Source organism: Echinops telfairi, unplaced genomic scaffold (assembly GCF_000313985.2).
Source record: "Echinops telfairi isolate 266 unplaced genomic scaffold, ASM31398v2 ScPeMD7_2010;HRSCAF=2546, whole genome shotgun sequence".
Classification (NCBI taxonomy): Eukaryota; Metazoa; Chordata; class Mammalia; order Afrosoricida; family Tenrecidae; genus Echinops; species Echinops telfairi.
This window is the reverse complement of record NW_022105908.1, coordinates 15,457,300-15,468,159: the sequence shown is the minus strand read 5'-3', so window position 1 is coordinate 15,468,159 and position 10,860 is coordinate 15,457,300. Positions and strand designations below refer to the sequence as shown.

General features: G+C 46.8%; 2 protein-coding genes across 4 annotated transcripts in view; one reads left to right on the top strand and one right to left on the bottom strand.

Moving 5' to 3' along the window:
• Positions 1–10,860, top strand: part of PRPSAP2 (phosphoribosyl pyrophosphate synthetase associated protein 2) — a 47,159-nt gene that overhangs the window by 16,686 nt on the left and 19,613 nt on the right. For all 3 annotated transcript variants that reach the window (XM_004712966.2, XM_045293365.1, XM_045293366.1), the window contains one exon: positions 6,170–6,225. In XM_004712966.2, coding sequence (XP_004713023.1) covers positions 6,170–6,225 — 56 coding nt within the window. The remainder of the gene's footprint in view (positions 1–6,169; positions 6,226–10,860) is intronic.
• Positions 2,785–3,357, bottom strand: LOC101646928 (anaphase-promoting complex subunit 15-like). Its single transcript, XM_004712965.3, has 2 exons — positions 3,133–3,357; positions 2,785–2,925 (listed from the first exon to the last, which is right to left on the bottom strand). Exons 1-2 carry the CDS (start codon positions 3,352–3,354, stop codon positions 2,785–2,787), a joined length of 363 nt encoding a protein of 120 aa, XP_004713022.1. The 5' UTR covers positions 3,355–3,357.

Below are 10,860 nucleotides of genomic sequence, written 5' to 3'. Positions count from 1 at the left end.
TGTTGGGTTAATGGGTTAATGTTGGACTTGTGGGCTTGGGCAGCATTGGGTTGGGATGTTTTTGTGATGCACCTTTTCTTTACATAAAACTCTTATACATGAGTTGCTGTGGATTTGTTTCTCCAAAGTACCCAGACTAATACATCATGACAAATACCCCGCTCCTTATTTGTCCTCTGGGGTCCTGGCTCTCTTCATCTCTCCACCCAACCCTTGTAGTTCACAACAGGAGCCAGCGGGGGAAGGAGACGCATCATCAGAACTTCCATCTACTTATGTGCTCCCACCTGCTGCTCTTCCCACCCAGCAGGACCACCGTCCTGAAAATTATGTCCTCTTTTCCTCAGTTTCCTTTGTATGTAGCTTTATCTCATCTGTCTATAGAATTCAGCATCACACACACCGTTTTGAGGATTAACTTTATGAAAAGGGGAACTACCTGTCATCTTTTGGGACTTGTTCTCTCGCTGTGACATTACTGAGCTCCGTCTGCTCTGGTGGGCATCACAGTTCCTTCTCTTGAGTGTGGAGACCTGTGTCGCGGTGTGTTCATCCTTCCCGATGGCTTCTTATGTGATGGCATTCCCGTCTGTGCCCGTTGTGGTGTGCACACACAAACGTGCCGAGTGGGAGTGCCAAGTTGCACGGTCTCATTTTTCCCACACGTTCCCACCAGCCACCTCTCAGAGATCTGTGTCCTGGGGGTCCAGAGCAGTTTCATCCTTACACTGCCCGTGTTTTACCTTCTTGCCACTTGAACGGCTATAAGATGGTTTTCCTTTGTGGCTTCGATGACGGCATCTCTGACGACCGGTAAAACCGATCTTCGTCTCTTCATATATGTTTCTTCTTCTGTGAACGTGTTTCATGCCTTTTGTCTATTGTACAGTGGTTTTGTTTCTGTGTTTCTTACTGTATTGTAGGCATTCCTTTAAACACTCTTTATTCAAATCATTAGTTTCTCATAGTTCTCTGAAACCTCTAGTTTTCTTTACAGAATCTTGAGAAGCCTACATAATTAATTTTAAAAAATTGTGTTTAATACACATATATCTTCACTGCTATCATGTCGATGCTGACTCATAGCAACCCTATAGGACAGGTTAGAACTGCCCCTTTGAGTTTCTCCCTGGAGGCAGCTTGAGGTTTTGAACTGCCAACCTTGGCGAATTGCAGCCCGACACATGACCACTATGCCACCAGGGTTCCTATACGTATATATAGATAATATTTATGTTTATACATATAAAACCAAAACCCATTGCTGTTGAGTCTATTTCAAATCACAGCAACCTTACAGGACAAAGTAGAACCACGTCAGGGTTTTTAAAGCTGTAAATCTTTATGGAAGCAGCTACCACATTTTTCTTGTATGGAACAACAGGTGGGTTTGAACTGCTTACCATTTCGTTAGCAACCAAGTACTTTAACCCCTGTGCCACCAGGGCTCCCTTATTCGACATTAGGGAGTTGCTGATCAAATTCACAGCGATAGATCATCTCATCCCCACGCAGGTGGCTGTGACTGAATAAAGAAAAAGAGAACTAGAGATGTTATCAAGGAGGTGGAGAAATTGGCACCCTCGCCCATTGCTGGGAGGATTATACCATAGTGCAGCCAATGTGAATTAAAAAAAAATTACCTTTTTCTTTACTCTTAACAGAAGGTAAGTGCCCCCTAGGCAATGGCTCCCTCTTTCATGTCCCACCCACCCCTGACAACCACTAATAGACTCTGGTCTTTATGTGTTTGCCTGCACTAGATAGTCATTTTAACGAGGTCGTGGTGATCCTTTGGTGTAATCTTTCAAAGTTCATCCTGTTTGTAGTGTGTCTCATGATGTCATTTCTTCTTATGACGCATTAATACTCCATTATGTGTATATACCACGTGTTGCTTGTTCATTCATCTGCTGATGGTTGTTTCAGCCTTTGGGCTATTGTGAATGTCTTTATGAACATTGGTGTACAAGTATCTGTGCACACCTGCTTTTCATTCTTTGGGCTGTATCCTAGGAGCGGAATTGCTGAATCACAGGGTAATTCAATGTTTGGCTTTTGAGGAGCCTCCAAACTGTTTTTCCCAATGTCTGTACCATTACATAATCCTTCCAGTAATGGGCAGGGGTTCTGATTTCTCCACATCTCCCTCACACCTGTTTTCCTTTCTGAATTTTATTTCTACGAGTCAAAATTGACTGGATGGCAGTGGGGCCGGGTTTTGGCTAATGACTAATTTGTTTCTCTTCACTTATTATATATTTTATATGATTATTAAATATGATATCATTTTAATTTTGTGTTACATCTCCTTAATGACTAGTGAGGGAGCCTGACTGACACAATGGTTAAAGCACTTGACTGCTAACAGCAGTGAGAGACAGATGTGGCAGTCTGCGTCCATAAAGATTTACAGCCTGAGAAAAAACGCGGGTCAGTTCTCTGTTGCCTACGCGCGGCACACATTGCAGTCGTTTTGAAGGCAGTGCTTTTATTTATTTTATTTTATTTTTTATCAGTCCCGTGTCTTTAGAATTAGAACTACGCTAGACCTGGCAGCCAACGGGGAGACGTACTGGCCAGGAAGGCGGGGTGGGCTCAGGCCCTGGGGATTCAAGGGCAGGCCGATGGCCTGGGAGAGGCCAAGGAGACCGGTGTTGAAGCAGCTGCTGGAGGTGTTGGCAGCAGCTTGGAGGTGTCCTGGGACCCCCAGCTGGTTCTGCAGGGGGTGCAGGGTGAGGTGGGCCGGCCAGGAGGTCACCAGGGCACTCCTGCTCTGTGTGCCTAAATCACCCACTGGTCTTGATCCTGCTCGGTGCCTTCCATGTCCGCCTCTCTGACCTCGCCCTCGTCAGGGGACTCACAGTAATCGTTCATCTCGTCCATGTCCTGCATATCCTCATCATCCTCAGTCTTCCTCACTATCTTTTTTTTTGTTGAGATATATAAGTATTATATTAAAGTCATCGAGAGCATGAGAGATATTACAATAATGCAGTCAGACACATTACATGGTAGCATTGCTCACCTCAGCCCAGCTTGGTGGTCCACGTGGAGAGAGGGGGAAGGGAAGGAGGGCAAGGGAACAAGGGTAAGAGAGGGGAAGCCAGAGAGAGTCAGAGAGGTCCGAGCTTCCTCACTATCTTCATCGTCTTCTTCCTCCTCCTCCTCATAGTGCTCTGAGGCTGGCTTGCCAATAGGTACCAGGTTGTCCTTTCCTGCAATGCTCTGGAGCCTGGCCTGATGCTGCTGTTCCTGCTGCGGCAGTTCGGCCTCCTCCACACAGGGCCGGTCCAGATGAAGCCAGAGCGTCTCAGTCACACGGGGGAAGAGTGAGGGAAACAAAGTAGACATGGCTCCTAGACACGGAAGAGCCTGCCCAAATCCCGGGTCAAACCAAAGGCACATGTCCTAGGCTGCCTTTGGGTTCCCGCTCTCTCTGCTTTTGTGGGTTTTTTTAAGGATGATTAATGATATTGACTCCTGGTGACCCCGTAGGACAGAGTAGAACTGCCCCTGTGCGTTTCTGAGGCTGCAAGTCTTTACAGGAGTAGAAAGCCTCGTCTTTCTCATGCTGAGCAGCTGGTGGTTTCAAACAGCTGGCCTTGCAGTTGGCAGTTGGATGCATAGCCTACTACATCCCCAGGCCCATAGCAGTCACTTTGGTTCTTTTGGCTTGATGATGTTAAGCATCTTTTCATCTGTTAGAGGCCATTTGTGTATTTAGTGAAATGTCCACTCAAGTCCTTGTCAGACTTCTAGTTACATTGCTTTGTGGTCCTGGATATTAAGCCTGAGTCAGATAAGTGGTTCCTTAGCTGTGTCCCTCTTGATTGGACATTAGACTATCACTCTGTTTTAAGTGTACCACATCGAAAATCTCTCCATGTGCCTTTCAGAGAACATCTGTGGGTGTTTTCCTGAGATAGAGACTAGGAAGTGGAATTTGATGGAAGAGTATCGACATTATTAACATTTTAATAGGTAATGCAAAATTGCACACAGAAGGAACAATTCATTTAGCTTTCCAGTAGCAATGCACATGACAGTCCTTGTCCCCCTGCCCCCCCCCCCCCACCCCACATACCCTGGCTAATGCTTTAACACTATCCCCACTGAACACACTTGCCCATTAGGGTATTTGGATGTTCATCTCCTGATCTCTATTGAGATCGAGCACCTTTGTGAGAGTGTGGGGGTTTGGTTTTGGGGGTGGTGGTAGGGCTGGGGGTAGGCAGCAAGTTTTCCAACTGACATTGAGTTTATCTTTCCGGTTGTGGGTCTGAAATGTCCCCTGGTGTGTCTTGTAGCTCTGTTTTCCGTTCATCTCTATACTCACTGGATCCTTTCCATTCTCTGGAAAACCTTTGCTAGCACTTCCCCTTCAGTTTCTTTTCTTTTTCCTATGGGAGCAGTTAGGTATGTTTCTATATTATTGGACTTTCTTTTCTCTTTTATAATTTTGAGTTGCGTATCATTTCAGACCACATGCCGGGAAATTCCTTGACTGGGTCTCCCAGATTAACCTTAAGCTGTGTCCGTCTGACCTCCAGGCAGCCCCGCTACTAAGCTTCTTCTATAGACCACAGTAGCCTCGACCTCCTAGATTTCCCTCTCGGTTCTTTCTTCGTGTATGCGATGTCCTTTTTTTGACCCCTCAGATGTGATAGATCTGTTTTATTAGAGTCCTCTCTTTGAAAATCTTTGATTTGTTTCGCTGACTCTTGCTCCCTGCATGTTATTTCTCCCCTCACTGGGTTTGCTGCACCTCCCTACTTAGTATGGATTTCCCAAAGCACATCAAGCAGTTGAGGAAGAATTCCAGCAAAAACACTCAAAGTGTGTATGTGAAAATCGGTTTTGCTCCCTTACTCCTTAATTCTGTTACTGTGTGCTTGTGGGTTGGTACCTACTCTGGATGGCATTGGACAGCGGAGAACTGCTCTGCAGTCTTAACCCCGTCTGTCATCCTCACTAGAGCAGTTCGCCCGGTCTGTTATCCCTTGGTGGAGCCACTCTGGTGGATTTGAACCACCTACCATATGATTAACAGCTAAACGCTTAGCCATTGTGCCAACAGGGCACCTCTTCTCCCTGGTAGTGTTGGATAAATGTGCTTTCTTGCAAATATATCAGATCCTTATGATTATGCTGCCTGAACCTAAATTAGAGCCTTCTTCAAATTAATCAGTGTTTCATTGATTTGCTAAATATTTATTCAGTGCTTCCTCTGTGCTAGGCATTGCTTAAGACGTTGTATTAGAATGCATTCATTGATCTAGCTTAGTTGGAGGGGCGGGCTGGATTGATGGGAATTTATGAGAATGAAACAATGTGGTTTTAGTGAAAGGGTTAAATTTCAAGAACATAATTTCATGGTATCACAGGAGCCGCAAACAACACACCACTACTTGGCCTCAAAGGAGTTCTGTTTCCTGTGCGTTCCAAAGTTGGTGATGGTTTTATCTCTGAATTACAGTCATAAGCAGCACATGTTGCTGTAGAGTTTGAACGGCAGTGCACTCCAAAGCTAGGGGATATTTTAATTGATTTCTAAAAGGCTTTTTATGTCTCTGTGGAAAAAGCACTGTCCTTTAACAAGTTGTCTTCAATCTATGACTAAGATAGGTTAAATAGTCATTTATTTGATCCTCTTAGAATCTGGCAATGAACTTGGGTTCAGGCTGTTGGCTGGGCAGCAAGCTGACCATCTCGAAATGAGATGTGAGAATTTATGAGAACACTTTCTGCTGACTCTCCAAGAACTTCTTTATACTCATTGTCAGAATTCACTGGCTAGGGGGCACTGTGGGCAAGATCAGTGCTTCAAACCCGCCAGCTGCTCCACGGGAGAAAGATGAGACTGCTTGTTCTTGTCAAGATGTGTCATCTTAGAAACCCTATGATTCACCATGAGTCAGCATCAACTCGGAAAGATGTTGACGAGGGACATACCTCAGGAATACTGTTTCCTGGGCACACCTTGTTTTATTTTCCAGAAGAGAAATGCACTTTGAACCTTGTCTCCCCTTGACTTTTTGGGAAACATGCCAGTAGCAAATGACATTTTTCAGTCCACTGAGGGGTTCCTTTGTACTGCATGCCGGGTGTTGGTGGGAAGAGCCTCTTAGAGCCGTGGCAGTGACCTCTGACCTCTTGTTCGCCACAGATCCCAGATTACAGGAATGCAGTCATTGTGGCCAAGTCTCCAGCCTCAGCTAAGAGGTAGGTCGTCCGCTCATCACATCTCTGGGGCCGAGTACCAGGCCGAGTACCAGGCCTTCTAAACATTCTGACATCATTTCTTTTATCGACCGTATATTTTAGAGCACTTGTTCTGCCAGCTCCCTATAGGAAGGGAGGATTTATTTCCCCCACCCCACTTCTCTTTCTCCATGTTAGTCTGTGATTGATGGTCCTTTTTCTTGGTCAAAGCCATGTAGGCCCGGGAACTCCCAGGGGAGGAGATACTGGTTGGAAACCTTCCTCCCTCCTGGCCGGGAGCACTGCTGCTTGTCTTCCCGTCTGGCGTTCCAACCTGGCGGAGAACTTGGCAGTTGCTTGCTCGCTCTTATTCCAAGACCTCAGTCCGTTATTAACAGAGGGGAGTCGCCTGAGAGGCCACCCACTTTTGTGCTAGATGCACATCCGTGTGAAACAACATCCAGCCTCTCTCAGGTTTGTATGGGGGTAGGCTGGAGAGTCAGGAGAGCTAGGTGGGTGTACCCTTAGTAAGACAGTGCCGCAAAGTGCAGCGTACCTGCGAGGACTTCATAGTCCGGGCGTTTTGTGGAGAAGGCAGTGCCCTGGCGAAGGAGAGAGCCAACTCAAAACTTAAGAATAAAGGGGCCCTTTAAGAAGATTTCCACCCATGAAGCCCCTTGCTCCCTGGGTCTCCGCTGAATCCTGTGGCAGGAAGACAAAGGAGAGGTAGCCCCACGTTGGCCAGGGGCTGAAGATAGAGCAGAGGTGGCCCATAGTAAACCACCGATTTAAACATGGCTTCAAATAAGTAGCATGTGCATCCAGAATGAATTTGTGGCTGTGTGTGTGCAGTGCAGTGGGTTGTCATCTGTGATGGAAGCACTGTTGCTCTTTCCCTGAGCGACCTACCTCACCGTGACACCAAGCATCGGCCTCCACGGGATCCCATTGCTCAGACTGTAAGAGGCCTCGACGCTGTTTGGAATATCCACCATTCCAGGCAGCTGTTCAGAACTCTTGTTCAAAGGCCAAACTGATTTAAATTGAGTGATTTATACATATTTTTGAGTTATTTATTTAATCATTGATGCACATATATGTGATGCACATGATTTTTTTTTTCATGTAAATTTGTTGTTTCTGCCTTTATTCGCCTTGCTCATCTTCCCCTACCCTCCCCGGTCTTGTCATGCATGTAGATGACCTGTCATGATTTCTGCCCAATTTTCTGCATGCGCATACCATCGTATAGCTGTGTATGTCTTTGTAAAATAATGAACAAACTCAAGCCTAGCATTATCAGCAGTTTCCTGAGTCTGGCTTTTCTCACCCAGCAGTACCTTGTAGCATCCCCTGCCGTGCGAATTGGTGTGGCCCTTGCTCATGGTTTTTAATGGCAGCGGTGAAGTGGGTGTGCTGTTCAGCTGTCTCCCCACTGATGGGCCTCATGCTGTCAGCAACGTTGGGTGCATCTCTCTTGACGGGCCCGTGTCTTCATTTTCATGGGATATGCTACCCGAAATGATCTCTGGGCCAATGGTTAGGGGTGTTTTTAATTTTAATAGATGCTGCCTGATTGCTTTCCCGAAAGGCTATAATTCTTCCATCTCTAATGAATTTTGGAAGGATTCTTTTCCCACAGTCCTTTAGGCAAAGAGATGTTAGAGCTTTAACAATTTTAGGTATAGTAGGTAACAGATCTTAAAAAAAAAGGAAAAATTATGGCATCACAAAATACTTCGATTACAGTCATTTTCAGATATATAAGCCATTGACGCTCACCAGGGCACCATGTGGTACAGCAGTCACCACTGTCCATTTCCACGTTTTTTCCTTGGCCTTCCACGCCGTCAACAGAAGTTCAGTGCACCTTCGTTAGTGCTTTCCTGTGCACCCTCCCATCTGCCCTTGACCCAGCAATAAACTCCAGCCTCTGTGTCTGGCCTGCTCTCGATATTCATGGGATTCGTTTTACTGTGGCATCCAGAAGGGAGCATACACTCTCTCTCAGGCTTGTCTGACATCTTGAGTTAGATAGCAGTTTTTATGGAAATATATTCCCGGTGGCTGCCTTTTCTTCTTGTCTCTTAATACTCACACACACACACACACACACACACACACAAATACGCTTTCTGTGTGTCAAATTATGCCACACAGTCTGTGTCTCACGAAGGGCCAGGAGGAGAGTGAATCAGTCTTCACGTGCCAGCTCGGTCTTGTGAAAAATCCCAGAATTCTAGTGCTTTCTTTCTGATCGTGAAGATAAAACAAGCTCCCACTTTCACCTCCTGGTTCATTCTGACACCCGCCATCTGCGTGGCACTTCTTTCTCTGACCCTGACCTGACTCCGAGAAGCCCCATAGGGCATCGTGGAACTGCCCCCAGGGTTTCCCAGACTAATCTCCGTGGAAGGCCGATGGCCACGTCTTTCCTGTGGAGCAGCTGGTGGACTTGAACTGCCCGGCTTTCATTTATGCAGCCAAGTACTTCTCTGCTGTTCCACCGGCCCCCGCTCATTGAAATCCGCTCTAGCACGCAGGCTAGGAGCTCCTTGAAGCTCAAGGAGAGCTCACATCAAAAGGACGTCGTCTTTCAGGCTGCCGAGTCGGCAAAGGCTAGCTGTCAGCTCGAGTCCACCTAGCACGCTCATTTCTGACTTGTGAGTCAGGGTTGGGTTGACCCACTCGCCCCTCAGGGCCCCAGCCCCCATCTCAGGAGCCCCCCTAGACTCCCACACTTGAACCTCAGGCTTCTTCTGCTGGTCCTTTGGATTCAAGATGTGCTAGAATAACTCAGAATTCACAGAAAGTACTGTGATGTGAATATAGCAAGAGGAGACAGGCACAGCAGGACCAGCATTGAAGAGGCGAACGGGGAAGGTTTCAGAGCGGTCCCCACGTGGAGCTCTCCTGCCCCACAGTGGCCTGCTCCTCTTCTACGTGCGTTTTCTCACCAACCAGTACGCGCTCAGAACTGCAGTCCCCGCCCATTTGTGCAACTCTTCAAGTCTCCTCTGGAGGTTGTGGATAACAAAGCCACCTCAATTACCTGGGAAATTCCCAGCGTTCCCTCTCAGAAACCAAAGTTGACCAAGTTGAATTCTTTTGGTCTTTTTCTTGGAAATATGAACTAGATTCCTCATGGTAAGGGCCAGACCAACTTAGGTGTGTTTGGCACTGTTTTTTTCCTTCTTCCATCAACAGAGTTGTTAAACTAATAGAGGAATGACAGGAAAGGTGTCTTACTTTCTACCGAGAAAGACAAATGTAACTTTATAAAGCAAGCACGAATTTAAATTTGTTGAAGTAACTGCTAACATTGTACCAAAGCTTTCTTTAGTTACATGGTGTGTTTGGGAACCTGCAGAGAGGCAAGACTTTATCCCACGTTAAAAACAAACAGACTAGTTAAAAACAAACAGACTAGCTGCTGTGAGCCCGTTCTTACTCAAGGCAGTGCTAGGAGTCTCAGAGCAGAACTGTGTGTACTTCCTGGGGTTACTACAGTGGCTGGGTGTTTTAGAAGTAGCAAGGCCTTCTGAGTTGCCTCTGGGTCAGCTTAAAACCTCAAAACTTTCTAAGTAGTCAAGCACGCCAACTGCTCTCCCACAGGCCCTGTTGTGCATTGGGCTGCGAACCACAGGCCAGCGAGTTCAAAACCACCAGCTACTCCCGTGAAAGGATAAGAGTCTTGGGCACTCACAGGGGCAGTTCTACCTTGTCCTGTAAGAACTCGGACCGGGCGCCAGGGTTCTCAGACGAGTTGCCCTCTGGGTGGGCGATCTGACTCTTTGGTGACCTGTGTCTACAGAGTATAATTGTGACCTTTCAGGGACAGATTTCCAGGCCTTTCTTCTGAGGTACCTGTGGGTGGGCACACGCTGCCACTTTTCAGGTAATAACATTTATGTTGCTCAGAGACAACTTCAAAAATTTCAAACCAACACAAAAGCATAAAATAATACAATGGACTCTTCGCATTTATATTCAAGCTTTAGGAATTAACCATCTTACTGTAAGTGGAAACTTCTGTTTCCAAATCATCACCACGGTCATTTTAACTTTAAAGGGGACTTCCATTTCCTAGTCTCTGGATGAGGCAGCTAGTTAATGCAGATGGCTGCTGACTGAAAGGTTGGTTTTCGTGCCCCGAGAAGTACCTGCGAAGAAAGACCTGCTCATCTGCTGAAAACCCGCCCTTGGAAACCGTGGGAAAGCTCTTCTCTGACACACATGTCCCAGGAGGTGGAGTCCCTGACTCAAGATGGGGCTCATCTTGCTGGGTCCAGGGCCAGGGCAGGGTGGGGCGGGCGGGGCTCCTCACTTCCTGTTGCACTGGAGGGCAGTTTGATGGACTGTTTGACCAGAGGCCCCCGGAGGTGGTTGAGGCCTTTCGTGTCTGTGTTTTTGTTTTGATTTTTGATATTCACTCCCTATAAAATCTTCAAATAGCTGGTTGGGTCATGAAGAGGGAAATGGGCCCTGCGGCTTGGTGGGGCTTTTATTTGTACTGAGCCGCAGCCCGTTGCTTCAAAGCCACAACCACCCGAGACATTTCCACTTGTGGCCAGTGTTGACTTCCCTGTGGGCGCGAAGCTTTACTCAAGTCCTGGACGTGCCCGACAGATGCATCTGCCTTCCGTTTTAAAAAAA

Excerpts from the sequence above, each read along its gene's own strand:
- LOC101646928 (XM_004712965.3), bottom strand. The coding sequence starts at position 3,354 with ATGTCTACTTTGTTTCCCTCACTCTTCCCCCGTGTGACTGAGACGCTC. Across the intron at positions 2,926-3,132 it reads ACGATGAAGATAGTGAGGAA|ATAGTGAGGAAGACTGAGGA; the intron begins GCTCGGACCTCT and ends ACAAAAAAAAAG.